A 27,823-nucleotide genomic window follows, 5' to 3' on the forward strand; every position below is an offset into this window, starting at 1 on the left:
CGACTGCTCAAGACCTCGACATCCTCCTCCTCCTACTACTACTATCGTTGTTATTGCTTTTGTACTCTCTCTTAATTCCTCGGACACCATCTTCAATATGGATGAAAAAAAGCCGCAATTGCGGCGCTCTGATAGCATCGACAGGCGATTCGCCGACGTCCTAGCCAATGCTCAGAAGCAGTACAACTCCAAGGGGATTGATCTCAAGGCTTACATGAACCCACCCATCAAGTCCACCGAGGACCTCATGAACATTATTGCCGACCAGAACAAATCCTTCCAAAGCTTTCGCGACAAACGCAAACGCCTATTTGAATATTTGTCGGCCGCCTGCAAACCCCTCGAGATTGCTGGCGAAGCTTTAGCAGGTGCAGCCGAAGATGTTTTCCCCCCGGGCCAGACCATTTTCGCCGTCGTCGCGTACCTCATCAACACCGCCCAAGGTGTTTCAGACGTTTACGATACCATAACCACATTATTCGAACAATTGAAGGACTTCACTGTCAGATTCAAATTCTACGTCTCCCAAGAGCTGTCGCCCGAGCTCCAGGACAAGCTCGCCGAGATTCTCGTCAGCGTCTTCGACATATTTGTCATCGCTGCACACGAGGCAAAAACTGGCCGTTTCAAACGCTATGCCCAAAATCTATTCGGCAAGGGAAGCAAGGTCCCCGATGCCATGACGAATCTGGCTTCGCTCACCGAGGGCGAAGAGCGCCTGGTTATCGCAGAAACTAGTGCCGGCGTCAAACGATCCCTTTCAAATGAGCAGAAGCTTCTGGAAATGATGTCCAGAGTCGATGTCAACATTCAGACCTTGCGCAACGAGACTCGCGTGCCCCAAAGTCAGACAAGAGAGCAAGCTCTCTCTTCCAACAGAGACAAGCTCAAAAAGATTCTCCAACCCTCTGTTTACCCCTTAGATTACTACACTGCTCTGGAAAGGACTCGCACCCCTGGCACCTGCGAATGGATTCTGAAAGACCCTGCTCTCCGAGCTTGGTTTGCTGGCGACATCCGTTTCCTCTGGATTTCTGGAAACCCCGGCACAGGAAAGTCATACCTAACATCGCGTCTGGTCTCATGGGGCCGAGATCTGCTCGACGAGGAGCAAACTACTAGCATGATGGGATACTTCTTCTTCCGCCAGAACAACCCGGAATCTAGATCCGTGGTCCAGGCTATCAAAGATATGGCATATCAAATCAGTGAGCAAGACGTGTTTTACGGCAAACAGCTCGTACAGAACATTGCTTCTAGCGATGAAATCAAGACTGTTTCAAGCGCTTTCAGAAGATTACTCGAAGACCCCTGCAAGCCTGACAAATGGAAGAGGCACATCTATCTTCTTGTGGATGGCCTAGACGAAGCCGAGCCCAGGGAAGTCACAGAGTTCTTAGCATTGCTGGGCGACCTGGACAAGCAACAATCGACAGGTACAAGAGTGCAGGTTGCATTGATTGGACGAAATACTCTCACGGAGGAGGTCCAGGGATCGATGGGAGATGAATCTATCAGCCGATCACTTCTTGTCACACCCGACCGGAACGGGGAAGATATTGAGTCCTATATTAAGGAGGGGGTTAATCGTTCTCGCATTCTTCGACGCTCCACACAAACAGAAAAGGATAAAATTATCAAGGCCATGATCAAACAAGTCGACAGTCTTTTCATCCTGGCCAAGTTCATGTTGACTGAAATCAACAGAAACAGGCACCTGACAGACATTGCGAAAAGCTTGAAAACGTACCCCAAGGAGATGAATGGAATGTTGACAAAGGCCGTGAAAGACTTCAGCGGAACTTTCACTCAAAGAGATGCAGACGATCTGAACGAGATTTTGCGCTGGGTCTCAGTTGCCGAGATGGGCTTGACTCTCCAGCAAATCGAGTCTTTTCTGGCCCTTAAGATGGGAGACGCCCCGCTGGACCTTGAAGGATTACTGAGAGGCAAACTCTCCTGCTTCTTCACACTTGAGCGGGAAGACGGGCTCTCGACAGCTGATCTTATTGAAAAGCACGAGAAAGCCCGTCATTTGGACAAATTGGACTTCACCGACACAGAGATGAACATTCAGTATGATTCAAAAAAGAGCACAACATATGTCAACTTCTTCCATGATTCAGTCAAGGAGTTCTTCCGAGGAGACTCGTCAACGAATCTCAAGGCAGATGGCGCACATTGCCCATCCATCGGGTTCCATCTTGCCGACGCGAGACTGCACGTTCTCAAGACCTGTTTGCGAGTCTTCACTGACCCAACATACTTCACTCTCGGCGAGAATGGGATTTCTGCGCAAAGGTATGCTGCCTGGTACTGGCAAGAGCACTTGGACTACATCGAGATCACTACCATCTCCAAAGCCGAGAAGACCGACATTGGCAAACGCCTCTATACCATGCTTACTGACCCGGACATCCTTCTCACCTGGACAAATCTCTTCGAGGAAAGTCTAGACATCTGGACTGACCGCAACATCGAAGTTGTTTCCCAGTGGCTGAGAGATGCCAATGTTACAAGCGCTCTGACTCTAGAGCAGAAGAAGTGGGCCAAGTCGGCGACAAAAAGCCCTGCAAAATTGCTTGAACCCATGGGGAGGACATTCGCCGAGGCTTGGCTTGGCGAAGGGTCTCGAGTATATATGACGACATTGTTCTGTTTCGGTGTTGTCCAGTCACTACCGCTGTTGGAAATGGGCAAAAAATGGTCCGATTCCGAATATCACTGGCAGGAGGTGCCGCTAGAAACGAGGATCAAGCAGGCCGCCGACTGGGCGAAACAGCCCGAAACGGGACATTGGCTCCGGAGAATTGGCAGTACTCTCTTAAACTTGGGAGAGCACACCAAAGCATTGGAATACTTTGACAATGCTTTCAAGAAAGATGGCAACAAGGCGGAAAGCTTCGGCCGAATGGGCCTGTGCCACGGCCTGAATGGCAACTACGAAGTGGCCCTGAAATTGCATCAGGAATGCGAATTGTTGGAGAAGACGCGGATGGCCGAGAGCTTTTACAAGACCGACCAGGAGATCAAGGGTGCCAAATGGAGACTTTACAGGAACCAAGCTCAAATTGCGGAGTGCTACAACCGTATCGGCCGCATTAATGAAGCTATTGAGTATTGCCGCAAGGCAAGGGACAACGTCTATGGTGCCCCTGAGTTCGAAGCCGAAATCGCCCATATCAGGGTTCTTACCGAGAACAACCGGCTTTCAGAGTTGATGAAGCTCTCTGATGAAATGGACAGCTTGTTTTGGGATACGGATAAAGGGAACTCTCGCTTCGTACAATTCCTTCTGACCCAGATCCCTGATCCATCCATCAAGGACTGGTTTCCGCAAGCGGCGGCTCGCGCAGATCCAAGGAGGACAGGTGACTTGGCAGAACGCTATCGCAGTGCCATTCAATCCGCGCAAGAAGATCAAGATTCTTGGAAAGAGTTTTATCTACAGAATGCACTCGGCAACATCTTTTTGGCGGCGCAAGATTACACTACTCTTATTCCTATCCATGAAAAGATTTGCTTCCACGATTACAAAGCAAGAGGCAGCCTGCCTTTTCGGATCGAGTACATCGCTTCATTCAAGCAGCTTACCAGAGCATACTTCATCAAAGCGCTGGAAGCTGACCAGACATTGTTATCCAAAGCCAGTGGGAAAGCCAGTGGGGAATGGATCGAAAAGCTAGAGAAGCTCATGCAACAGCAGCAGAAGTACCAGAACAAGAACGTTCCATTGCACATGGCTGGTTTCGACTTCAACGAGCCATCCATCTTCCTAATCCTGCTATACCGTCTGTGCAACAGAGTAGCGGAATCACGCAAGCTGGTCCAAGGTTTTGTCATCGAATGCCTGAAACTCTTAGAGGACGAGGAGCCTCAGAATGACGAGATTAGTATCCGCCACCTTCAGCGGTGTCTCCTTGCTTCCGGGGACAGAGTCAATGCCCAAGCGCTATGGCAGTCGACAAGAACCCCATCACTGTCTGCTAACCTTTCCGGCCATTTGAAGGCTGACCGAAGACGATCGAGCTCGCCCAAGATTGGGGGGCTTTCACCTAGGATGTCGTTGTCACCCAGCAGACGCAGCAAGCAGATTTTCCTCACCAAGATGTTCTCAGAAGATGACGATGTATCTTGCGACTACTGCCTCAAGAGATTTGAGCCGTCTGAACAGTTTGCAGTGTGTTCTTACTGTATCGACTTGAAATTTTGCATGACCTGCTTAGACATTGTCAAGAGTCAGAAGTTCGAGCCAGGTCACACTTTGGTGTGTAAGCCTAGCCACAACTGGCTCATCGTGCCGCCCTTGACAGTCAATCTTCAGGCGAGTGAGATTTTGGTTAATGGACAGGTACTCAAGCTAGAGGAGTGGAAGTCAAAGCTACGACAGGAGTGGGTGCAGACTGAGCCGCCCAAGACAGGAACGGGGCTGGGATTAAAGTGGACGTAGACCATGGAAATGTGAATGGGTCACTGAATGTAGCGTGGGTGGCATCATATCAGTGTTATGACGGCAGATTTCTATGCCGCCGGAGCGTTTGTTTCTTTACGCTTGGATGTATCTTAATAATAGCGTAATGGTTAGTCGTTGCACTCAAAGCGCAACATGCCCAGTAGCACTGCTTCCAAAGCATTCAACTCTCAATTCAATCTTTAAGCGCCATCATGAGCAATAAAATCACCTACACCACGTGGATTGGGCTCCTAACTTCGTTATATACCATCGAGGTAAGAAAATTGCGGACCGAAGGTCAACCACGTTTTTGAACATGGTGTGCTAGACGTCGGTTTGCCGATCGAGATGGGGGAGACAAGGTTTGGAATAAGTCCGATTCGGGAACTCCAGCCTGGCATGTCGGGGCTTGGAGCTGGATAATGGCCACACCTAAGCTCAGGCAAGGTGCATTTACTGATGGATGTGCGAAAAACCCGGCGGACCTTTGGAATGCGTAGTTTTCGCGCCCATCGGCAAATGGACCTTCGGACTGGGCCCACATCCCGCTCACAAATGGGGCCGGTAGACTTCGGAACCGGTCAGCGGTAGGCCCGTGACTGCGGGGCCGGCGGGCGGCATCACCGAGCAGAGGGAGGAAAGCTTAATGAATCTGAAAGTTACAGCGGAATGACTGACTCGGCGTTGATGACATCAGCGAGGGATTTTCGGGTACGGGGCACGGGAGATCGTTCGGGTAGGGGGAATCTTCGGCATCATCGATGATGGATATGAAGCTGATGCTATTGAAGTCATGCTACCTTGTGTGGCGGATGGATGGATGATGTTACCGGCCACGCTCGATACATCACTACGATCATCATGATCTCACTCAGGCACTGCACAGTAATGCATTGAAGTCCCAGTCCCAGTCCCAGTCCCAGCGGAAAAGCTTTGTATCATAATTCATTCCTCGCACGAGATCCTCGGCCCATGAACTACCTATGCACCAGCATCCTTGAGAGCAGCCTGCCCCTGCTTCACAATAGCATCCGTCTCGTCCGCGCTCAATCCCGGCAACGGAATCCTCTTGCCCTTGGAATCAATCGACCCGGGCGCCTTCTTATCCTTCAGATCGAGGCCGGTGACAATCTCCGCCGCCTCCGAGTCCGTCAGCCCGGTCGTCGGGTTGACTTTGTTGTCACCAATCGCCTCCACGCGCGGATCGCCCTTTTTCGACGTCGACGTCTTGGTCTTGGCGGCGCCGCTCCCCGACGGCTTCGCTTGTCTCGGCTCTACTGCCGCTGGGTCCATGCTCCTCGTCTTTGTTGTTGTTGCTGCTGCTGCTGGACTTCCCTCCTCCTCCTCTGCCTCCTCTTCATCGCGTGCTGTCACCGTCTCGGCGCGGGAGAGACTCATGTCGTCGACGAGGGCGGGGGCAGCGGCACCCTTGAACTCAATGTCGCGGCGGTTGACGAGGTCGACGGGTTGGCGGGCAGTGAGGCCGTTGAGTGCGGGCTGTGTTTTGGTAAGAACGTTTATGCATCAGAGCGTTGGTTTTGGTGTATCAGGATCTGTCGGGTGTTACGACGGGAGGGGGAAGAAAAACGTACCAGAGCCGATGCACCGCCCGATAAGGCGAGGAAGACGATTGAGAAACGCATCTTGCTTTTGTTTATCTCGATGTGAGGTGTGTGTTGTGTTGTAAAAACCACACGAAATTGGTCCAAAATTTGCGTAGTTGAAACGATTGTCGGCTGCGAGAAAAAAAAGGCACAAAACCGAAAGTAATGGGTTGCAGAGAGTTGCAAGTTGCAAAAGTGATGGCGAGTGAGTGTGGGATGTGTCGACACCGAACTGCTGGTGGTTTACGGAATACCAGGTCGAATTTAATGAAACCGTTCAGTAAATCAGTAAGTGAAGAAAAAACCAACCAAAAGAGAATGTAGCAGAGAGTCGGTAGAGGTGGAGGGGGGGAGGGGTCCAAACACTTTGGGCAACACGTTCTTTGATCTGAACTATATAGTTGATTCGGGCATGCCATCTTAATTCCCACGAGCAATCAGTTCCATGCCCATACACACACAACCGAACAACAAGAGACATCCGAAGTTGAGAGCACGAACCAATGCCCATGTGCATCTGGGCACCGGTATCATGTCAGTGGAGAAGGGGGGACGTTGGAGAGAATGTCTCAACAACGTACCCTTGTCGCGCATCGCATCTGGGCTGCATTTGGGGCCCTGGCGATGACATTTCACCCGCAGTCAACCCTCAAAGAGACGGAAAAGAGCCCAGGCTGTCCAGCCAGCCAGCTCCCAGCTTGCTCCACGGATGAGACACAGGGATGATGCCGTATATCCAAAACTATGGCGAATCAACTGGCAGGCTGAGACGGCACAAGGGGTCCTTGGAACAGAAAGGGGATTCCATAGAAGTTCCCTGGCTGCGTGTTGGTTGAAGCACTAGACTACCGCAGTACCGCACCACAGCACCAGTGTACCTAGGTAATACCTCAGAAAAGGGTGTGTGTCTGCGTTGGGTTTGGATGATTTGTGTGCAGACTGTTTCGCTGGGTGACATCAAAGCGCCTCTTTCTGGAGTCTCTAGGGGTTGGTTTCTGTCATTGTGGGCGAGCAAGACACCTATTTTTGCACTCTCAGACTTTCGTCTCCTCTCTCTCTCTCTCTCTCTCACTCTGGGAGGGGAATAGTCGGGTCTGGACTAACAGCGCGCAGTCCGCAGTCGCCGAACACCTGGCCCCGCAGACTTCCACGTCCAAAGTTCAGCACGACATGGACCGTTGACTTTTACCCTCGTCCAAACATCGGTCCTCGCATCGAGACCGAGGCCGCGAGCAGCGCACTGGCCAGCCATGGTCATACGAGTAAATCTTCGGGTGGTTGAGCTCTTCTGAAAGGGGAGTGGGGGCCATTGGGAGGGGCAGATTTGTCACTTTTGGACGGAGTGAAACAGCAACGCCCGACTCGACGTGCTGTGACGAACGAGGGTCCCGCCACCAGCATAATCATAATTCCCGTGCAATTCTTATGATGTGCTATGGATGTTCCTTGACATAAAGGTGCGCATCTACCGCACCAGTGCGTGTGTGCTCAGCTCCCGACCGTGACAAGCCTTTTTCTTCGCCTCATCTACACGAGCAGATGAGGCTGTGTTTGGGTAGAATAGGGGCTATCCGAAGACTCTTTACCTAGGTAGTAGCTCAAGGTAGGTACGGGTAGAAAGGAACTGACCACTTGATGATGAACGAAGGTGTATGGAGCACGATAACTTTAAATCAAAGGGCGTTAGGCTCGGGCCCATCGAATTTGACCAGAACCAAGGCACACTAATAACACCCTAAGGTAACGGATACGGGTAAAGAGGTAAAGGCGTGGAAGAGCACCGAGATTGATTGCGATCCGCCCCCAACTTCCTCTAATGCGGGCCCACCCCGGCCGACACCGACGGTTAACTCGGCCCGGAGCCGGACAAATGATTGCGTGCTGTAGTAGACAGATTTTGTGGCTCTGATTCCCCAGAGCGGGATGTTAGTCTATTCTCATCAATTCCCGCTGCACTACCGAGTGCCGTCCAGCCCTCTTCGCTCTCTGAGAAGGTCAGACGAGACACTTGCCCCTCTTCCAGCCTGCGCGATTGTGGCAACGGGCGACGAAAGGTGCTGGCGGACTCCCGTGGCAAAGGCAATGACTAGACCACCCAGGTGTAAACAGACCAGCGGTTTGGGGACCCGGCTTAGCTCGGTACCAAGGCAATACGGCACCAAAGGATCAAAAACCTCACCATCTCGTATCGTCATGCGTTAAGAGTCGCAAGAAGTGGCCACACTACTTAGGCCCTTCGGTGATTCGGCACTGGCGCAATCTACTTGTAACGGGAGCACGGCCTATAAGTCACCAGATATCGGACGTGGGGCCGGCTTGCCGGGGTGCCGGGGCCGCCCTCTCCAGGGCCCCAAGTTCGAAGGCCGAGACTTAACAGGGCCCTACTACCGGCATGGAATCTTCTCGCTACGTCCAGAAGAGGGAATCCAACAGGGGGCCTTTTGTCCCAAAGAAGCTCGCTTTCGTTGATGGGGGCCATGGTAGTGTCTCATATCCTAGTAGCAGATCACGTATTTTCAGAGCAAATTCCACCGTTGCGAGCCGCTGCTTCCTCATCTGGCTTTCCATTTAGATGACGCGGACCTTGGCATCTAAGTTGAGGACCATGGTTCGATGATTCCGCACTTTCTCTATTGCCGAAACCTCGTGATGCTGAGAGAAATCCGGCATTCACAGTCAGGGCCACAATCCAATCACATTTGCAGAAAGGAGGCCGGCGCAGGAACGATCCCACTTTGAATGTATGAAAGATGTAAAATCTCCGAGTATCATCGTGTTACTCGGTACTGGTCGCCGATATAGAGTGGACTGTGGATCAGATCGACTTTTGGGAACCTCCGTGTACACGACAGACGATATTGACTGGACCCCGAGGCATGGAACTTGCATACACCACATGTGCTTTCGGGATACTGAAAGTATATCAGCCGAGGTTTTCTTGAGTTCGACTGTTCATGGTCAGGACTCATAGATGTTCGTGATGATAAGCATGTTCCTGCAGGTTCTATTATGCTTGAAGAGCCTCTAGTATTATGAGCAGGATTGTGCCGCGATCACGTCTTTCCAGAGACACTCCAGAGGCACCTTCATACAGGTACATGCAGCTAAACCCGTAGACTTGTGGTCTCCTCCCCCCATATGGGAGCAGACATCAGTATAGCCCGTTTCACCCGGCTGGGTCAGTTAGTGTGCTAGTTGTCACTGGCCCACAGCCGCCCGCATTGAATGGCCCTCTCGATACTGGTCCGCAAAACAGCTGGACCCCATGGCTCAAGTATGACCAGTACGTCGGGCATGACGAAATAATCTTTGAAGCATGAATCAAGCATTCTGATCATTCAAACTTTTCCTGGAGAAACAAATCAAAGACCAGCTCAACCGGGGACTTAGGGGATAATAGAGCCAAGCATCGCCTAAGCGGCCAACATCCAACTACCCGAGCTCCGCGGTGCAACTGCATTTCCTCCCAATGAAATATATAAGACACATTTCACAAAATTTAGAGATTCTTCCGTGAAAATCGAATATCATACAAATGGAACACAAAAGCCACGGCAATCTGTGTTCTGTCGTCCCGTCCACCCATCACACTGGAAAAAGATATGTTGTTTGCCCAGGAGGCTAGAGGTCAGCACTCAGACAACAGCTTTGTATCGCAGAAAGATCTCACACTTCATCATATTCGAGACTACACCTCTCGAAATATAAATTCATTGAACGCTCCTGAACTGCCTCGAAAATGCATTACCAAGAATACCTGGATGCTTACAACAGCCCCGATGAAAGCGCCAAATCACAGTTTTACGCCGAGGACTGCCAGTTCCAATTCGGCGACTTGAAATTATCTGGAAGAGAACAGATCATGGCCATGTTTTCCAAGGGTCACATGGGCGTCAGAGAAGAGTTGCGACCAATTCATGTGCTCGAAAGCGATAGCCACATCCTGGCCGAAGTCGATGCATGCTTCATGCCCTTCGAAGACACGCCAGATAACTTAATACACCCCTTCAAGAAACATCAGCCGATTTCATTCCGATTCTTCGCCTCATACGAGATACGCGACAATCAGATTCGCTCATTCCGGCTGGCGCACTGGCCTCAGCCGACGGTTATCGAGCTATTCTGAATGGATGCGGCAGAGAGCCATCACAAGGACCATTTGCTGAGAAGAGTGAGGCTGTGCTCGATATGTAGTTCCATGTTGGACCGTAGTAAAAAAAGAAGAAGGTTGTTGGGTATGAGCTCTAACACGAAGCCACAAATTTCAACCACTTGAGAGACCGCAGTGATACCAAGTCCAGGTCACACGTGTGATGTGAAGCCACAATCACAACACCTTGTTTGTGAACGCCCCATGTCATGTGTTATGATACATCACGCAAACTAGATTTCGTGCGCTTGAGACCGAAAGTACGACGGACATAATTATGGACATGAGGTGGCCGTAAAATTTGAAATCACCTAGCCTCATCACATATCTACTTTACTTACATTGGGCAAGGTACGTATTACGGGCGACCAAGTTTTTCGTGTGAGCATTCATCCAAGTCAAACGAAAAGCCTCTATTCTGCTATCTGTTGATCAACAGTACGCATTAGTCTATCTAGTACCTAAGCGGAAATTCATTGACGATCACCTGAAGGGAGTCATGAATACCTACTTTTGCCCGGGAGCTTGTGAGGTCTCGATGTGTTAGACTCAAAACCGGAAGTCTTGACTTTACTCTTGGCTACAGCCACTCAGCAAAATGCCAAGGCTCAGCTGAGTTCAACGTTCCGAGAAGCGAACGTGCCACAGATTGCTTTGGGTGGACGAAGGGAGTGCACCGCTGATCACCCTCCATATCCGTCTCTGATTACCGTTCTCCAGCCCAATCTAGCCTGGCTGTGGAATTTGAAGCGTTGGTGCTCAGAATTCTTTTAATTATGGCCATGTATTACGCCGAAGCCATCGCTCATTATTTTTCGATGAGGAAACACCGGCTTCCCGCTCGATATCACTTTTGCTCGAGGAAGACTCGATTTTCTGCAAATAACTGGAAGCTCATGCATATTCCATCGCGAACTTCGCCTTCTCAAATATGCGTGACAGGTGAACATGCGAAGAAAAGGCTTAAATACTCGAGGCTACTTGTGTCACGGTGGCTCGGTACCCTGTAGCGCGTGCTCTATATTTGGACCCGAGCCATCAGCAACGGCCCGTTCTCGGAAATGATTATTTGCGGGGAAGCTCCTCCCTATGAAGGAGGCTTTTGGTTTTGTAAGACAGAATGCGCTAGCACTGCTCGGTCCTGTAAAGATCATCGGAACGGTATGTGAGGGCAGACACTGAAAACAACATGGCAGTGTTGGCCAAGTACGCCCACAGTTCGTATCCGCTGAAGTTGTCTGGTTGCGGGAACCGGCAGCGCCTCCCCAGAACTTTTTCCAGATGACGACGGTACAAGTTTTTGGTAACGTGTTAGTGCCGTTCGAGTCTGCCGAATGAGCGAACTTGCAACGGGCTGTGGACCTCGAGTAATATCTACGTCGTGAACTTGTGGCATGTCTCAGTAGCATCGCACAGTGGAACCCTCACGTGGGCTATCCAGAAGGCAACTTGGCACTTGACCTCACATTACTTAAAGACGGAGGGGGTTCATACCGACGGCCTCAGCGGCACCTTGTCGAAGCCAAATGTCACCTCCAACGTTCAATCCAACACCAACAGCTATCATGAGAGCCTTTTCGAAACGCGTTGCAATTATCGCGATGGCAGTGTACGTATAACCACATGTCCAAGAATAAGCAAAGCTTAGCTAATAAATCTTCATCAGACTTGCCACGGCTGAAACCCAAGCCAACGCGGTCTACTGTCCAACAGTGACGTCGACTGGCACCATCTGTCCCACATTCGTCCAAATGGCATGCCTTGCCTTGTCTACTATCTCCAGCCGTTGCGGATGTCCATCGACAGTTCCAACAAAATCGATTGACTATCCCTGCGGCGAAAAGGGACCGGCTGGTTGCATGGGAACTTCGTATATATACGAGACCGCGACCCCCAACTGTGGGGGTGCCACTTTCACCACCAAGACTATTCCGACAATTGCGCCAACTCCTACTGACATCGGCCTCGGGGCATGTCCAACGGTCTATTCAACCGCAACGATATGCCCCAACTGTATACGGCCTATGTGTGTGCAGTTGTCGAGAATCTCTCAACTATGCCATTGTCCAACTCCAGTGCCCACCGTCGCCGTAAGCTTCGAATGTCCTGATTGCCCCAAGGGCTGCGGCACCTACTACGAGTACGCAACTGCCACGCCGGAGTGTGCCCCGACTGCTTAATTCAACACAGTAGGAGACTCACGGATGATTTGGAGTAATGGGAAAAAGAGGTATCAGTGCATCACGACTGGAAGGTAATACATCAACATCGACGCACTCAAATAGCGCATTGACACGGTTGTTGAACGCCAAAAGCGTATTGAAATCATCTTGCCTTACATCAGAAAGACAGATCAGTACTAGATAAAGATTGAAGTCTGAAATAATCTTTATCCTATCTACAAAGCAGACTACAAACATTTACAGATGTTTTCCAAATGTACAGAATTACGCTCCAATATCCCATGAATCATCATACTTCATCAATCAAAAACGCATTACGCGTGACATGCGCCGGAACTTTTGAGGAACAGTCTGAGGCTCAACGCTCGTCAAAGTAGGGATGACTGGGATGGCCAGCCCTGTATCAGCGTTGAAATACAGATGGTCAATAGTGGTCTCGCGCCTGTAACCGCCGCCACCGGGAATACCAAAGCGGTGGTACACAATGTACCAGTCGTCGGTGCCTGGTACGTTGAGAATGGAGTTGTGGCCAGTACCGAGGATGCCTTGGGACGTATCCTTCTGCAAGATGACGCCTTGGTATGTCCAAGGACCGTTGAAAGTCTTAGAGGTAGCGTAGCCGACACGATAGTTTTCAGATCCGGTATCGTCAATGGAGTAAGTGAGGTGGTAGAGACCCTCGCGGTAAACCATGAAAAGACCCTCTCGGAAGTCAACAAGGCCAGTCATAAGTTGGACGGTGTCCCAGTTGACAGAGACCATGTCGTCGTTCAACTCTGCCACGAGAGGGCTGCCATTCCCCCAGTAAATGTAGTACTTGCCAGATACGGTATCATGGAAAGCCGCCGGGTCGATAGCCTGACCTGTGGTGACCGCCTCATTGTTGAGGATCATGGCCTCCGGCTGAGCAGTGAAAGGTCCCTCGGGGGAGTCGGCTACAGCGACGCCAATCGTCTTCCTGTTCAAAGCTGCGTTCTGGCCGCTGAAGTAGAAGTAGTACTTTCCGTCGCGCTCGGCGATAGTAGGAGCCCAAGCATTACCTGTCGCCCAGGGAACATTGCCGTTCGCTCCATCGAGGGTGAGGAAGGGTTCCTCACTGCGAGTCCAGGTGACGAGATCGGTAGACTTCCAGGAGTAGAATGTGTTTCCACCCCAGCCCGGTACTCCGTCGGTGGTGACATAGATGTAGTAGACACCGTTGAAGACCGCTACGTTGGGGTCGGCGTAGAGGCCCGGCAGGACGGGGCTACCCATCTCCACGGCGCCAATGGTCCACTCTCCGACGACTTCATCACCCTTGGACAGCACATACTTCACCGGTGCACTCAGATTGACAGTTGAGCCAGATGCAGGAGATGAGGTTACACCATCGGTCGTCGTGAAGACAGGGGCAAGAGTGGTAACGTCGGTGCCCGGCACAACAGGGAACAAGACTTTGAAGTCAGTGGTATTGATGATGGCGGGTACCTTCAAGGCGGAGGCATCGGAGAGAGAGACTTCGGTGATGGCGCCGACGTTTCCAGAGCGAGAGAGAACCTCGGCAGCGGTCAACGACCTGTTGAAAATAGCAAACTCGCGAATCTGGCCCTTGAAGAGCTTATCGCTGGAGTAGACAGACTTGCCAATGTAGTTGGCAGTTGTGACGCCGTTGCCGATGTTCTCAGGATCGATGTTGACATCCTCATTTCGAGCCACCTCATAGCCATTGAGGTAGATGACGGAGGTGCGGCCCGAGATAGTATAAACAAGGTGCAGCCAAGATCCGGTGGGAAGAGAGGAGCTGGAAGCTGCTGATTTCTCGCCCGTCCAGTTGCCGGTAGTAATGCTAGCTCTGTAAGGGCTTCCGGTGGTGAAGAGATATCCATTTCCGTTGCCATCGGCGGCAGTGTTGCCAATGCCGTAGATGAAGTAAGGCGTTGTCTGAGAAGCATCAAGCAGAACCTGAACCTCGATCGCAACGTCCTCGACGCCGGACAAGATGTTGTTGGGAAGCTTGACAAAGTCATCGACACCGTCAAAGGTGAGAGCACCATCCACGATAGCAGCACCACCATTGATCACAGCGTTGTTACCATTTCCAGAAGCATCTTGGAGCGTCGTGCCATCAACAGCTGAGAAGTCGTAGCGGAGTATTTCACCATCAGCTTCGACTGCTCGGCGTGTGGCCGATGCTTCAGTCAAGGAAGCAAGCTCGGCCGCGGTGACGGGAATGACAGTTCCGTGACGCGGGCTGGCCGGCAAGCTGTAGGATGCTGAGACTACCCAATCAGGGTTGCCAATGTCGGCAGTCTCCAGGGGAATATAGCCGCGACCGCCGTACTCATCAACAAAGAGGTAGAATTTCTCGCCGTGGACGTCGTCCGGGTTCGATTTGAAGGCAGTTGGGCCCTCGACAGCGCTGGTACCAGCCTTCTTGCCGATGCAGGAGTCGATGATGGTCCATGAATCCAGGGTAGCGCGAAGAGATGTAGAGCTCTCTTGGATGATATCACTACATCCAGTGCCGCTAGCACCTTCGTCCTTTGTGAAGCGGTAGTAGGTATCGGCCGATTTGATGACGGTCGAATCAATCCTTGACATGCCGGCATCCTGCCAGACACAAGTCTCGGAAAAGGTTACAAAGTCGCGAGTGGTTGCGTAAAGCATGCGGTGGTAGGTGCTGCCAGTGCGGTTGACATCGCTGTCCTCGTAGAGAGATGATGCCCAGAATACCAAATAGGCACCAAGGTCGTCGTCGTAGTAGGCCTCGGGGGCCCATGTGTTTCCTGCTTCAGGAGGAGAAACTAGTACATGTCGCTGCGCTGACCAGGTCTTGAGATCATTGGATTCCCAAACCTCGAGATACCGACTACCGATGCGAACTGAATCACCCCAAGATGTGCCTGAGCCAATGGAGAGATCGGTGGCGATGAGATAGAATGTATCACCCTCGGGAGATCTGATGAGGAATGGGTCGCGCAGACCCTTGGTGCCGTATGTAGAGGTCAAGACGGGCTGACCTCCGTTGAGTTCAGTCCACTGCAGAGCATCGTTGCCCTGACTAGCAGCAAAGTAGATCTTCTCTCCGGCAATGGAGTTTCCGGTGAAATAGGAGAACGCGTAACCCGCAAAGGGATCAAGGGCCACGGCTTTGCGGACGGAAGCGACTAGCTCTCGAGTCTGAGAGCCGCCGTCAGAGTCGATGGAAGCGGTGAGCGCCACCTGGGTATCCTCGGCCTGTCTTACGACAACACCACTGCTTGAGATGACCGAGGAAGAGTTGCTTGCCCATGTGATGTTGAGGCCGTCAATAGTGGAGGGTAGGTACAGGTTGCCACGGACATCGGCAAGGTTGGTGACGGTGATAGCGGCTAGAGCCGCCTCAACCTTTGCGGTGTTGTCGTCTTGGCCTCTCACAGTCGCCGCGAGGGCGAGTGCGGAGGAGAGCCAGAAGTGAAGCGGTTGCATGGCTGGGATTTGCTCAGAGAGCCACAAGTCGTCACCTTAGATCTCAAGTCGGAGCCCGTATCACAGGATCTCTCTCGCCTTATATATGTAGCGTTCCTGCCGTCCGGCCCCGACATACGCAGGTGCGGGATGATCTCCCACATCGCTGGGTCAGGACAAGACGAACCGTCCGAGACTTTGGCCGGCCGGCTTGGGTAGCACTGTGATGGATATTGCGCCCATAAACAGCCCAATGGACGATCATTGCCTCTTGCTCTTACGCAAGCCTCATGCTAGCAACGGAAGATTTGCAAGTTCACTTGCGAGGAGCAAGCGCAGCAGTAAAGGCAAAGCGTCGTGGAACGGTTACACCGAAGCCCAACGGGAACTTGCGGTAGTCTCATTAGCTACCCCGAATACCCTTGTTTCTCCGCACTTCGAATACCCCACAATCTCCAAAGACAACCGGTGATGATGCGCATCCCGGCTGTTGATGGCTGGTTTGCGGGGAAGTCGCAGCCGGTGAGGAGACTAGAAGACGATGCGCCCGAGTCAGGCAGCTCGTGCGGTGCTCAGGTGACTGAGTGTGAACAAGACACAGTCAGGCCAGGCTCGTTGAGTACAGACTTCTTGAACCTCATGCCAACACTAGATTGAAGTAATATGTTGTATGAAAGTGACCTTGGCTGGAAACCGTTGCGGATATGACGTCGGGCAAAGATGTGCCTGTTCTTGTCTCCAAATCGGGTACAGTTGTCACAAGCAAGGTGCCCTTGATCGTGGTGGTGCGTGCCATGGAGAATCTTCCAGATGCGGTCAATTTCTTTCACGTGTCCTCCAGGGTTGTGCAATAACATCTCGTATTTATCGGCAATGGATTGCTGGGTAGGGGGAAGAAAGTTGGAAGCAGACGATGGCTGGGTGATTCGAGCAGGGGGGAGCTGTTCGTGACATCGCAGAAATGATGTACCGAGGTGAACTTACCACGCGCTCGAATCAAATTGCACCCGACGCTACTATTTAGGCAAGTCGCTGCCCCGCCACTCGTCCGAACCTTGACTTTAAGTTCCTGTCACCAGGTAGCGCTCGGGCCGAAGCTGCGCGATGTTATCATCAGGCCAAATGAAGTGTGAGTTATTTTCTCACGGCCTGGAAAGTCTCGGAGCCTTGCCAGAAAGTTGTTCCTCACCAAGTAGACACTCGCTCGTAGGAACATACGCAGAAGATTGACAAGTCAAGTAGATGTTTAGACCTGCTGTGATCCTCTGATGTTCAGGAATCGGGTACCTTACTCCACGAGTCTACATCCACACTTGCATTGATCCTGATTATGGGAGCTCGTCTCTGAAAGATTCCTAGTCCAGGATTTCCGACGAGATCTTCTTTGCGTAGTCTCACATAAGGCGCCTACGTGTGAGGTTTGATGATACCAAGGTCCAGAGGTATGCATGTGGCTGATGATGACTCGAAGGCATCTGGCGTTCCAGCCCTTAGTCACTCATATTGACTGAGAGTATCGTGAAGGTGCCAGAACTGACTCAGTTGTAGAGAAGATGGTCACCCGTTTGTCGGATTCGCTCGCTGCTTGGTTTAGCAGCTTCCGCTGGAAAGCCGTGAGAGAAGAAACCAGGCACGATAAAGAAGATATGTACATTCTAGGCTCTGTAAAAACGTTGTGATCATAGAATTTCAAGGTAACATTGAAAGAGATTTAGATGCGGCGGCAAAACCACAGCCTTAACACAAGCTCCGCCATGGTTTCTACATTTCTCGAGGACAAATTTAGCCCTTGAGACTTCAACTAGTCGCAATGACACCCACTGCCGCAACATTCACCTCCATCACCTCCACCCCCGCCAGCGTCGAATGAAGTCATCATCATCATCAACATCGCATTGTAGTTCGCATTTCGCTGCATCATGTCACTATAAATCGAATTTGAATGCTTATAGGTGACACTGTGTTCTTTCCGCTTAGCCTCACGAGCTTCCGCTCTGGCCTGCTTTGCTTTGACCTTTTCCAGTGTTTTTGCTTCTTTCTTGATCGCGGCTTCCTGGCGTTGCCCGAGTTTCTCAATCGGAAGGCTTTTCTTCGAGTGTGCCAAAGTCTTGAAGCTTTTGTTCCAAGTCTTTAGTCTAGTAGAACCATGAAGCTTTTGCGTATCGGTTGTCTGATTCGCCATGATGAAAGTTACAGTAGTGACGGGAAGGTTGACTTGGATGGATTTTTGGAGTAGAAGTTCTAAGTGGGTCTAAGTGATACGGCGCTTGAGTCCTGTATATGATGAGATTTGTAATGGGGTTGATAACGAGACTGATAATAAAGTTGATGAAGACGTGTATGATGAGACCGATGAAGATTGTAATGAGTGCAATTGCTCGCTCTCCATATGACGATGGTCTTTTACACATGAGAAACAGCGGCTATCGCCATATAATCCGTCGCCCATGTCATCATTTTGGCTCGCCCGCTTGATGCTGCTTGAAAGGTGCCTGAACCGTAATCACCTGACAGCAATATGGCCAGTGAGGTTCTGGACAAAGAGGTTCGTTCATCTTGTTTTTCGGCAACAGCCGATAGGTCCAGATCAGATCCGGTGTCCCAAGCATCTCGAAACCCTAAAATCAAAAAGGCTTTGTTTAAGAGAACGATTCGTCCGAGCCATTTGAGTTACGTATGGTTCAGCGCATGAGATGAAGCTTTAGGGACATCATCCAATATGCTGGCCTGATTAGTATCATGCCAATAGGGGAAGCTGAGGATACCACGTTTCTCTGAGCCCAATGCTATTAGACAGCCACATCATATTTTCTCGGGGTTGAAGAGCTGTAGCAAGTCCAGCACTCCCAACCTTACGACCTTTCCTCAGAGGCTAATGATAGGGATACTTGATACCTTGTGCCTGCTCCAATTTAGAATTGATCGGTCACACATTGACGTTGTGACTTGGCTGTTACCGCCTTAAGCTTTGATTGGTCCCATTGCTGCTTCGAGGCGGACAACTAAACAGTTCAAACGGTATCGATGGCCGGTAGAGGCGGACATGACTTAGAACCACCAAGATATCAGATGGACGAGACAGTGACGTAGTTTCACTTCTTTGCATGGGTAACGTTGACTTTCTTAATCACAAAACTGGAACCGACATGACTCTCCTCGCGTCGATTGAGGTCAGATGATTACCGTGCCGAGGGCCTTTGAGAAGCCACATGTAAAATAGATGGATAGACCTCAAAGTTCTCGAGGTTCTCATTTTATTCAGTCGTTCAGCTGTGTTACTTAATCAAGATCGGCAGAGATGGTCGTTCCTCATTCAACATCAAGCTAAATATGTGCGTAGCGACCATAGGCCGCAATGTGAGATGATATATACAAGAATTTCTGGCCAAAAGTTCTGGTTTGAGAAGAAAATACGGTCCAGGGTTGGTGGTTTGTCTAAGAGACCCGTGTGGACTCTCGACGATGCCGTGCGGCTTGCGGTAGATCGTAGAGGTATCTTATCCGGAGCAAACACCTGACTTGGTGGGCTCGCAGCCACCGGCACACCCGTTGTACATCTGGCACGGGACCTTGGCGTCGGTGCAGACGTTCTTGAGGGTGGCGGTGTCGCCGTAGTTGGAGTTGATTCCAACCACTTCGCCACCGTTGTAGGCGGTCGTGCCCTCGACGTACACGTTGCGCTTGCACTGGCTGCTGCACTAATTTGGAGAAGGCGGGTCAGCATGAGCGATCTCCTAAATCTTGGGGAAGTGGAAGCAATGACTTACGTTGCCGCAAGAGCGGTAGACCTTGCCGTAGCTAGTTCGTTATTAGTTTAGTTCTAACTTTCATCATGGTACATAGAAACAACTCACTCATTCGCGTCTGCGTGTCAAGAGTGTGGTTAGCGACATATTTTCAGCAAATAAAAATAGCGTTGTTTTATGATAACTCACAGAAGTTGATGATGTTCACAGTGCCGCAACCGTTATGTTGAACAATCTTGTCGCTGGCCTTGTAGGCACCGCCGCCAATGATCCAGGTGTGGTCGCCAGCCTTGTCATTTTTCTACATTGGGTGTCAACTAGGCTAGTGATAGAGAAGGCTTTTCAGTTGTTGGGCACTTACAACAGTGATGGCATCCTCGCAGACATCCTCGAACCACACAAACTCGAGAGTGCAAGCACCGTCGCAGTGAACTCCCTCCTTCTGGTTCTTGCCAATAATGGCATTCTTCAGAGTTGCACCCTTTCGGAGAATGAAGACAGCATCAGCGTCACCTATGCGGTTCTATCAGTTCCCGATTCCAACTCAGGCTTGCCATGGCATAGATAACTTACCTCCTTCACCACTGGTGCAAGCACCAGACCCACGGTCGAATCTAGCCCAGCCACCGTCGTAAACAGTGCCAGCGGGAACCTCAATGTACTTGCTGTTGGTCTTCGTAGAAGTTGCAGTGGGAACACCGCCCTCATATCCGAGACAGGCGAGAGTGCTGGGTACGGCCGCTAGCAAAGCCACGATGCCAGCCCTGGAGAAGTACATGATGGCTAAAACCTAGTTGATCACAATGCTGGAAGGTGGGAATATAGCCGATGGTGTCCTAGATGGAATGCTCTTGCTTAGTGAAGGTTTTAAGACTCTACTAGAAATGACAACATCGGACGATGAACTCTCGTTATATAGAAAATCAAGCCGGTTCTTCTTTTTCAATCCTCACAGAGTCCGAGTCAAGACAAAGATACAAGCTTAAGATATCATGCATCCTCGATTGGTGGACTTACCGTGAAGGATTCTGACTCCTCGAAGCCTCACAAACGGGATCCAACATACTGTCCGAATCCTACGCTGAGGAAAAACCACAGTCATTAGGAACAGGAGATTCTATAGGCGATCCAATCATGTTCACAACTCCACGGGCAACTGTTGTGATTTCAAGGCACAGAGATATGGCTGAGGGGGTAAGCCAAAGGAGCGGATGCGAAATAGGAAGGACTCTGGAGCTATTTCCCCTTCAATGGCAGTTTGCAGCCGCTGGCCCTTGTTTCAGTGTGGTATTATAGAGCATTCAACTTGCGTTGCCAAGATCTAATCAGAATCCTGCCATGCCATTTGATCAAAGGTCACACTATCTGCTTGATAGTGCCAAGAACAACCATGTGGACGGAGAAATTGTCCACTACCGTGCGCCCCGGTCCGGGTCCCCGGTCCTGCAGATTCCCCCAGTCAGAGCTTCTCAAAAGCTGTTCCGTTCGGAGCCCTTTACTGGGGCCGTATCGCGGGCATGTCACCGCACCCCGTCGTGGCATTCAGGAACCCCTCCATTCAGTGGCTTTTGGTGACTGGGCTACCATTTCCAAGCAAGGGCATGTTCGCCTGGACTGCCAATATTGTATTGTGGCGCCCGAAGACTTGCATAGTGTACCCAGTCAGGTGAAGCAAGTTATCTGCAAGGTGCGGGCTCCTTCTTGTCATCTATCACTGAATGCCATCCGACATGGAGCCATGAGCCTAATGTTTCCCAACTGTGGCGCTTGTTTCATGCACTCCGCTCGGGGTTGATAAGTGCCGGCAGATATTGGTTGCACCAACAGCGGGCCTATGGAATTGAAAAATTGGCGTCGGCTGCTGAGCGGCCAAGCCTTCTCCCGTTGAGAGTATGAAGGCCGGAATCAAATGTCGCGCAAGTCGCCTCCATTAAGACCAGGCGACTTCACAGTGTTTGCAACCAAACCCTTTTCAGACGGTCACTACATCAACTAAGTCATCCAATTCATTTGTGGTGATGACGTTCCTACACATACGGTACTGACAAGCCCTTTGATTCCACTTGACATGGTTACCTTTGATACCAAATCAAGCATCGTACTTCGAGTTTCCTTTGGTCCAGTCATTGTCATATGCTCAGGACCAGGGCCACCAAACCCAACCAAGAGCCATTCTGACGAACCCTGGTTCTGCTGCAATCTCAGCAAGTCTCGCCTCCCATAAGTCTTGAATGGGCTGTGCCAGCCGCCGAGAAAGGACTCGATGAAGTTCAGTAACGCTAATTAATTATACATGAGGGGTGAGCTCTGTGCTGGATGAGAATCGTTGCCACGTGTGCTAGTAGTTCAAGTTGGGCTAGAGACGTATTAACTCGATCCTCCGGCCCCTCGGCCAGTGCATTCCGTCTCAGCTCTTGAATTCTCAGAGAAGCAGTCATCTTGCGGATGTTTGCGAAGAAGACCTTGGATATAGTGCTTCCTTGATATGGCGCATTTCAATCGCGCCTTGCTGTAATAGCTTTCTCAACATGCTGACGTACACGTGTGATACTCTCTTCTCCAACGGCTGCTTGGACAGATGATATAGTCCATCCACAAACTTACCCCATCTGGTGCCTGTGGCTGATGTTTCGTTCACCTCGGCGCCGTGGCTGATGAGGTGATACGGAATCCGTTTTTGCCTGGTGGCCCATATGTAGTCCATCCCATGCTCTGCTGCCATGGACACACTGAGAATATCCAACCAATCACCCCATATAGAGCCTTTCTTATTGGTGAAAAAGTCTTTAGGTTCCATCTGGTATGTACCCCGTACCCTAGCGACATGGCTATTCCTATTTCATGATGGCCAATCTGAGGTGTTTGGAACATCAGGCCCGCGTAGTTATTGGCCCTGGCTAGACTATTCCATGTCTCTCTCACAACTTACTGTGCCCAGGCGCCCTGATGAGGATTTGAGCCCCGGCGGAGGAACAAGGATACGACTTGGGTGAGATCCGGGCTGGTTTCATTGATGGGTTTGAGGCTTTCCATGATTGCCTCTCTCAAGAAAGCACCGTTTATGATGTCTCGAGCTCCAGGGCTACATTCCCGGTATTGCGAGAGATACTGAGTCAATCCTCGGGAAATGGCGAATTCGGCGAAGCAGTCTGGCCTCCATGGAATCTCGGCATTGAGAGAGTCGGCCATTTCCTCCACAACGTAGCGGATATCATCGACCAACTCGGATTCTGATGAGCCCGATTCCGCCTCGGCCTGGTAGGCGTAAAAGAAGGCTTCTTTCAGTGCCTGAGAAAGCACCCCAGAACGCTGGAAGTGTTCTTTTCGAACGGGCATAGACTTTATGAGTGCAACGTACGCTCTGGAAAACAAAAATGTATTCGGTTTAAATTCCGAGAGGCTCTCAGCGAGGAATTCGGCCATTTCTTTTGTGAGGAGAAAATCACGAAAGTTGCGGTGAAGAAAGGTCACTCGCGGACCCAGGTAATCGCTCGCGGTATGGTCAGCTTGAATTTCAAGCAGGCCCTTGCTGCGGCCGTCGAGTCGGCGAATCATTTGCTTCCGCCTGGTGAAGACATCGTGTTTGTCCACTGGTTCAACGGGAAGACGTAAGACCTGCGAGAGATCCTGCGTGCAAAAGTCTGTCAGGGAACACAGCATAATGTTAAGTAGTTCTCTGGCCTGCAGTGCGATGTGGAATGTCTGCGCCATTTGGGGGTGGTAAAATGGGTCGATGGAGTTGAGAATTTGCTTGAAAAATGTCTCGAGATCCTGGGGAAGCTGGCTTATTCGTCGTCGTAGGGTTGACACACCATCGCCGTTGGTTACACTTTCGTGGACGGAACGGACGACCAGAAACACCCATAAAATACTCCCTGGGCCTTTTTGGTCATCTCTTTCACAAGAGTGTGTTCGGCTTTCGAGTATTCTCCCCAATTAGGATGTTCTTTGAGCATACTCTCTGTGTAGCGTCAGATGTCGTTCTGAGTCAAATCTTGGAGGGCTAATTTCCACAAGCTCGTCTTGCCATAAGCATCTTCAAACACATTCCACGGCCGGCTTGAAACACATAGCTTCACATTTGGCGACGACGCAAGCCGGGAAGGGATCAGGATCAGTTTTGGATGGTCCCCGTCGTACTCATCCAGCCCGTCGACAAAAAAGAAGAAGCGCAAGGCCAACTTGTCGCAATCGACCATTTGGTACACTATTCGTTCCAGCTGGAAGATTGGCCAGTCCCGGCCATTCTCGCCCGATTGGAGACGGTACACGTTTTGACCAGGCCCCTCGGGCACGATTTGGTCGATTAGGTCAGGCATTTGGCGGAAAATCTCGTCAAGCAGTGATCTCAGCAGCCCGTTGATAGACTTTTGCAGCCGCGTACCGACGCTCCAAAAGTAATGGCTCGCGACGATGCACTCCTGGGGCTCAGCCCATGCGGAGAGAAGCTCCGCTGTGCGCGAGTGATTTCCCAGATGCTTCATGAGAGTAGACTTGCCGGAGCCTGCTTTGTCAGATATCCAACAAATTCCCTTGCCTAACTCGAGCCAAGTCTGTGAGATTGCTGATGTGAACTGCTGCCGCTCGCCGCAAGCCTGTACGGCCAAACATTCAGTTGAGTGTCTTCTGATGTGCCTCAGCTATGCCATGGTAACGAGCCGGCATCGATGAAAGGTACAATCCCCGAAGAAATGTCGGTTGAAAGGAAAAGTCTCTTGCACTGGTGGTTAGATTTACGAGCTTCTCGTGCAGTTGATGGGAGTCGTGGTGAGAAGAGACACTGGCGTCTGATGGAGACTCGTTCGAGATAGAAGACTTGTATGTGATGCTCTGGATAGCTGCAGATATTTCTTCGAGCTTCCCTGAGTAATTCGATTGCATCGATAGAGTGGCTTCTTTCAGCGTTCTAAGCTCGCGCAGCACGCTCGACTGCTGGTTGCTATACCGCTGTAAGTAACTTTTGATGAAAAGGTAAAGACATGTGCCCACCTCGTGATAGCGACAAGATGTGTCATGAGCTCCTGCCGATACTCCCTGAGCCTCGCCTCTACATCGTCGACTTTGCGCTTACCCCAAGCTGCCCTCAAGGCTTGTTTTAAACTCGCAACCCGGCCGCCAGGCGTGCAGTACAAGCTCTTCAGAAGGCTCTGCAGCTCCAAAGCTGTGTTCCTGCATTTTTTCCGCAAGCTTCCGCAGTGCCACCTCTTCGTCGATCCTCTGTCTCGGTAGGTCGACGGCATGGTCAATGTTGTCCACTAAGTAGAAAACGTAGGTCTAAGCATATCTCATCCAGGGTCTCGTGCTCCTTCGTGCGCCCATCGGCGGATACGTATATCTCACGGCTGCTGGAAACCAGCTTCGCTCCAAACTCAACGAATTGTATGATGGCGGCCGCTAAACCGAGTGCTGTAAATGGATCCATTGAATGTGATGTGACTTTGGAAGAACCGAGGAGTGCGTTTGGGCTGCAAAACCTCACGGCATCAGGAGCGGGGTGGTTGTCAGATTTGTGCTCGCCTCCTCACTCGAGCGGACGAGGCTGTTCCTGGTTGCCTTCATTTGGCACACCAAAATGTGTATCCGCATAGGCGACCTTAGGCACTAAAGCAAGTAAAGCTTCAATTGGACGTAGAAAACCAGTGTCTCTGTCTAATTGGCGTTTACCCCGCATATCTTGTACTTTGGACATGCTGCGGGCGATGAGAGGTGTAAAGTATGCATGTAAGTCGAGGTCGTGTAAGCGTCAGCCAAAGATTTGTGCCCAACGGATTCCATGCAAGTCTGCCCCCACGCAGCTTTGAGGTCGGGCTTCAAGCTCTGGCGAGTAATAAGCCTCTACCCTAGTGGTCGTTATTCGTACAGTTTGGACATGTCAAGTGAGGTCAACTGATGGTATTTTCTATTAATCCTCAACAGATAATCAACTCACCTGTCCTAGTGATATGATTGTTTTAGTCTTTCCTTCACATCTTTGACATATTTCCAAGACTTAATAGGAAGTAAGGCACCTGGGTTCCATATTTTAGAAAAGAGATGTAAACAGACATATGTGTTGGAACCAACGGCAACCCACTGCATATGTTCAGAGATAATATAGAAGACTATTGATACGCTTCTCATGTGTTTGGAATATTGCAATCCTAAATGGCTGATTTGCTTTGGCCAGGGAAATCACGTCATCCAGATTTGCTTACCTGATCATGCTGACAGGATCCAATCATGTAAATAGGCACAACATGTCGGAGCATTAATGCGCTAAAATACGCCCTTCCAAAGTCCCAAGACGACCTCGAATTAATAATCAAAACTCTGGAATAAAGTCAGCTTTGTCGCTCTTAAAAGTGACCGGGTTCTGAAGACTCCATTTCTCAGGATTCCTACCAAGCAAAGCTTGTTTTCCGCCCATGGCTTCCCACTACCCCCGAGGGTACCTCAACGAATTCCTACCGATCATCATATCTCAGCAACCTACAAAGATCAAGGCAGTCTTCTTCGACTTCATGGGAACTTGCCTGAACTGGCATGCCAGTGTAGTCAAAGCCTTACCCGCGACAATTCCAGAAGCCGAAGCGTCCAAGTTCGCCCTTGAATGGCGCAGACAATATTTCATCGAGAACGCAAACCGGCATGCGCAAGGTCTTGAGCCTGAGGACATTGACATTACGTTTGCGCGGGTCCTCGACAACCTTTTGAACCAGTGGCCCGTATACGCCAGCCACTTCAACGCCGAGATCAGGACGGGGTTGATCAAAGCATGGCACTCGCAACCTGCCTGGCCAGAAGTCTCAAAGGCCATCGAGAGCCTGCGGAACGATCTCGGCCTTGAAGTATTTGTGCATGCCAACGGCACAACTCGCCTGCAGCTGGATCTCGTTCGGTTTTCAGGGCTCAGCTTCAACATGCTCTTCTCCAGTCAGCTTTTGGGTGTTTACAAGCCTAGCCCCGTTGCGTATGAAAAGGCGTTGCAGCTTGTTAAGCTCAGGCCCGAGGAAGTGGTGCTGGTTGCGGCGCACGCGTATGATCTGCGAGGTGCACAAAAGGTCGGGCTTAGGACGATCTATGTTCATCGATGGACTGATGATGTAGATGAGGATATGGAACAGGTTCGGTCCGAGTTTGATGTATTCTTGGACGATATGATAGAGCTTCCCAAGGCTGTCGATAGCTTGTGAATCTGGATTCAGACATGAATTTCAGAGTCTCGCTTGAACGGTACTGCACATCATCCAGTGCTACCTTCCTCCATACTTAGAAAAGACCATGTGAAGAATCAGAAATCTAATCAGTGTAGCTAAGGCAATATGTCGGTCTTCGCTAGCAAAGGTGATAGTTTTTAAACTGTTGGGTTTGCGACAACATCTGCGATAACAGTGTCCAAATCCTCATCCTCCAGCTCCAAAGTCTTCATGGCAAAGTCATCGCGCTTTGTCCAGTTTGCATCTAACTGCCCAACAGCAAAGACAAGGTCCTCAATCGCCTCAGCGTCACCAGCATCGGCCTTCACCTTGTGTTCCGCAATAAATCTCTCAGACTCGACCTTGTTGACAGTCCACTTTGCTCCCGTCGCCTTCTCCAAACTTTGAAGCAGCTCATTCTGTGTGATGCAAAAGCTCTGAATGAAAAGCGTCTTATTCTTCGTCACCTCGGTAACTCCCAAGTTGAGAATACGCACAACGGCCTCCCCAACTCTCGGCAGCGTCGCAACAGAGGCCTTAATATCACCGCCGTCAATTACATCGATCTTCTTGGTATCGAGGTACGCGTGCAAGAAGCCTTCCTTGACACCCCAGTCGAAAAAGTGACCGCAGACGATACCCGTCCACGCGAAATCGGGGTTCTTGTCAGCCAGCTCCTGCGCCTTTTGACGTACGGCGCGTTTCCAGCGGTACAGCGGGATGAGCTCCCTCGCGCGGGGGTTATCGGCGTCGATGCTGCCGAAGTCGGCGGGCATAAAGTGCTTCACGCCTGCGGCCGACGCCGCCTCAGCAATGCGCAGGTGCTGATCGAGGTCGCGCAGGCGGAAGCTGACGATGACGACTTCTTGACCTGTAAAGGCCTTCTTGAGACCTTCGTAGGAGAGGTCGTTGTCGACTTCGATGACCTGCACTTGGTCGGCGGGGTACGAGATGGTGCTTTTGGAGCCGGCGCGCTTCAGGGTGCTGAGCTTGAAGGATTTGGCGGCCACCAGGGAGTCTAGAATTTTAGCGCCTAGCGTGCCATTGGCGCCGACGAGAAGGACAGATTTTGGTGCCATGATGAGC

General features: G+C 50.9%; 10 protein-coding genes across 10 annotated transcripts; 5 read left to right on the forward strand and 5 right to left on the reverse strand.

Annotated features, from left to right (window-relative positions):
• Positions 1–97: 97 nt before the first annotated feature.
• Positions 98–4,450, forward strand: BDP55DRAFT_549792 (NACHT and TPR domain-containing protein; the record flags this gene model as incomplete). Its single annotated transcript, XM_060568961.1, has 1 exon — positions 98–4,450. One exon carries the CDS (start codon positions 98–100, stop codon positions 4,448–4,450), a length of 4,353 nt encoding a protein of 1,450 aa, XP_060431228.1.
• Positions 4,451–5,376: 926 nt separating this feature from the next.
• BDP55DRAFT_94185 (uncharacterized protein) lies at positions 5,377–6,282 on the reverse strand. Its single transcript, XM_060581334.1, has 2 exons — positions 6,046–6,282; positions 5,377–5,950 (listed from the first exon to the last, which is right to left on the reverse strand). The coding sequence occupies exons 1-2, from the start codon at positions 6,094–6,096 to the stop codon at positions 5,435–5,437; spliced, it is 567 nt and encodes a 188-aa protein (XP_060431229.1). The 5' UTR covers positions 6,097–6,282; the 3' UTR covers positions 5,377–5,434.
• Positions 6,283–9,594: 3,312 nt separating this feature from the next.
• On the forward strand, positions 9,595–10,360 carry BDP55DRAFT_660312 (uncharacterized protein). Its single transcript, XM_060574613.1, has one exon. The coding sequence runs from the start codon at positions 9,797–9,799 to the stop codon at positions 10,181–10,183; it is 387 nt and encodes a 128-aa protein (XP_060431230.1). The 5' UTR covers positions 9,595–9,796; the 3' UTR covers positions 10,184–10,360.
• A 1,373-nt stretch (positions 10,361–11,733) lies between these two features.
• On the forward strand, positions 11,734–12,387 carry BDP55DRAFT_630727 (uncharacterized protein; the record flags this gene model as incomplete). Its single annotated transcript, XM_060572189.1, has 2 exons — positions 11,734–11,816; positions 11,874–12,387. The coding sequence occupies 2 exons, from the start codon at positions 11,734–11,736 to the stop codon at positions 12,385–12,387; spliced, it is 597 nt and encodes a 198-aa protein (XP_060431231.1).
• A 306-nt stretch (positions 12,388–12,693) lies between these two features.
• Positions 12,694–15,909, reverse strand: BDP55DRAFT_608090 (family 43 glycosyl hydrolase; the record flags this gene model as incomplete). Its single annotated transcript, XM_060571131.1, has 1 exon — positions 12,694–15,909. The coding sequence occupies exon 1, from the start codon at positions 15,835–15,837 to the stop codon at positions 12,694–12,696; it is 3,144 nt and encodes a 1,047-aa protein (XP_060431232.1). The 5' UTR covers positions 15,838–15,909.
• A 339-nt stretch (positions 15,910–16,248) lies between these two features.
• On the forward strand, positions 16,249–16,669 carry BDP55DRAFT_660315 (uncharacterized protein). The gene has a single exon (XM_060574614.1). It carries the CDS (start codon positions 16,288–16,290, stop codon positions 16,471–16,473), a length of 186 nt encoding a protein of 61 aa, XP_060431233.1. The 5' UTR covers positions 16,249–16,287; the 3' UTR covers positions 16,474–16,669.
• Positions 16,670–19,097: 2,428 nt separating this feature from the next.
• On the reverse strand, positions 19,098–20,340 carry BDP55DRAFT_740829 (pectate lyase F; the record flags this gene model as incomplete). Its single annotated transcript, XM_060580429.1, has 6 exons — positions 19,098–19,514; positions 19,584–19,614; positions 19,671–19,680; positions 19,752–19,863; positions 19,924–20,075; positions 20,136–20,340. 6 exons carry the CDS (start codon positions 20,338–20,340, stop codon positions 19,314–19,316), a joined length of 711 nt encoding a protein of 236 aa, XP_060431234.1. The 3' UTR covers positions 19,098–19,313.
• A 3,193-nt stretch (positions 20,341–23,533) lies between these two features.
• Positions 23,534–25,659, reverse strand: BDP55DRAFT_714367 (uncharacterized protein; the record flags this gene model as incomplete). The annotated part of the gene is made up of 6 exons (XM_060578269.1): positions 25,492–25,659; positions 25,088–25,402; positions 24,903–25,027; positions 24,634–24,817; positions 24,300–24,501; positions 23,534–24,157 (listed from the first exon to the last, which is right to left on the reverse strand). The coding sequence occupies exons 2-6, from the start codon at positions 25,249–25,251 to the stop codon at positions 23,534–23,536; spliced, it is 1,299 nt and encodes a 432-aa protein (XP_060431235.1). The 5' UTR covers positions 25,252–25,402; positions 25,492–25,659.
• Positions 25,660–25,966: 307 nt separating this feature from the next.
• On the forward strand, positions 25,967–26,734 carry BDP55DRAFT_630733 (haloacid dehalogenase; the record flags this gene model as incomplete). Its single annotated transcript, XM_060572190.1, has 1 exon — positions 25,967–26,734. The coding sequence occupies one exon, from the start codon at positions 25,967–25,969 to the stop codon at positions 26,732–26,734; it is 768 nt and encodes a 255-aa protein (XP_060431236.1).
• A 161-nt stretch (positions 26,735–26,895) lies between these two features.
• Positions 26,896–27,816, reverse strand: BDP55DRAFT_549733 (NmrA-like family protein; the record flags this gene model as incomplete). The annotated part of the gene is made up of 1 exon (XM_060568956.1): positions 26,896–27,816. The coding sequence occupies one exon, from the start codon at positions 27,814–27,816 to the stop codon at positions 26,896–26,898; it is 921 nt and encodes a 306-aa protein (XP_060431237.1).
• Between the last annotated feature and the right edge of the window lie 7 nt (positions 27,817–27,823).

This window comes from Colletotrichum godetiae, assembly GCF_030913485.1.
Source record: "Colletotrichum godetiae strain CBS 193.32 chromosome Unknown BDP55scaffold_15, whole genome shotgun sequence".
Taxonomy (NCBI): domain Eukaryota; kingdom Fungi; phylum Ascomycota; class Sordariomycetes; order Glomerellales; family Glomerellaceae; genus Colletotrichum; species Colletotrichum godetiae.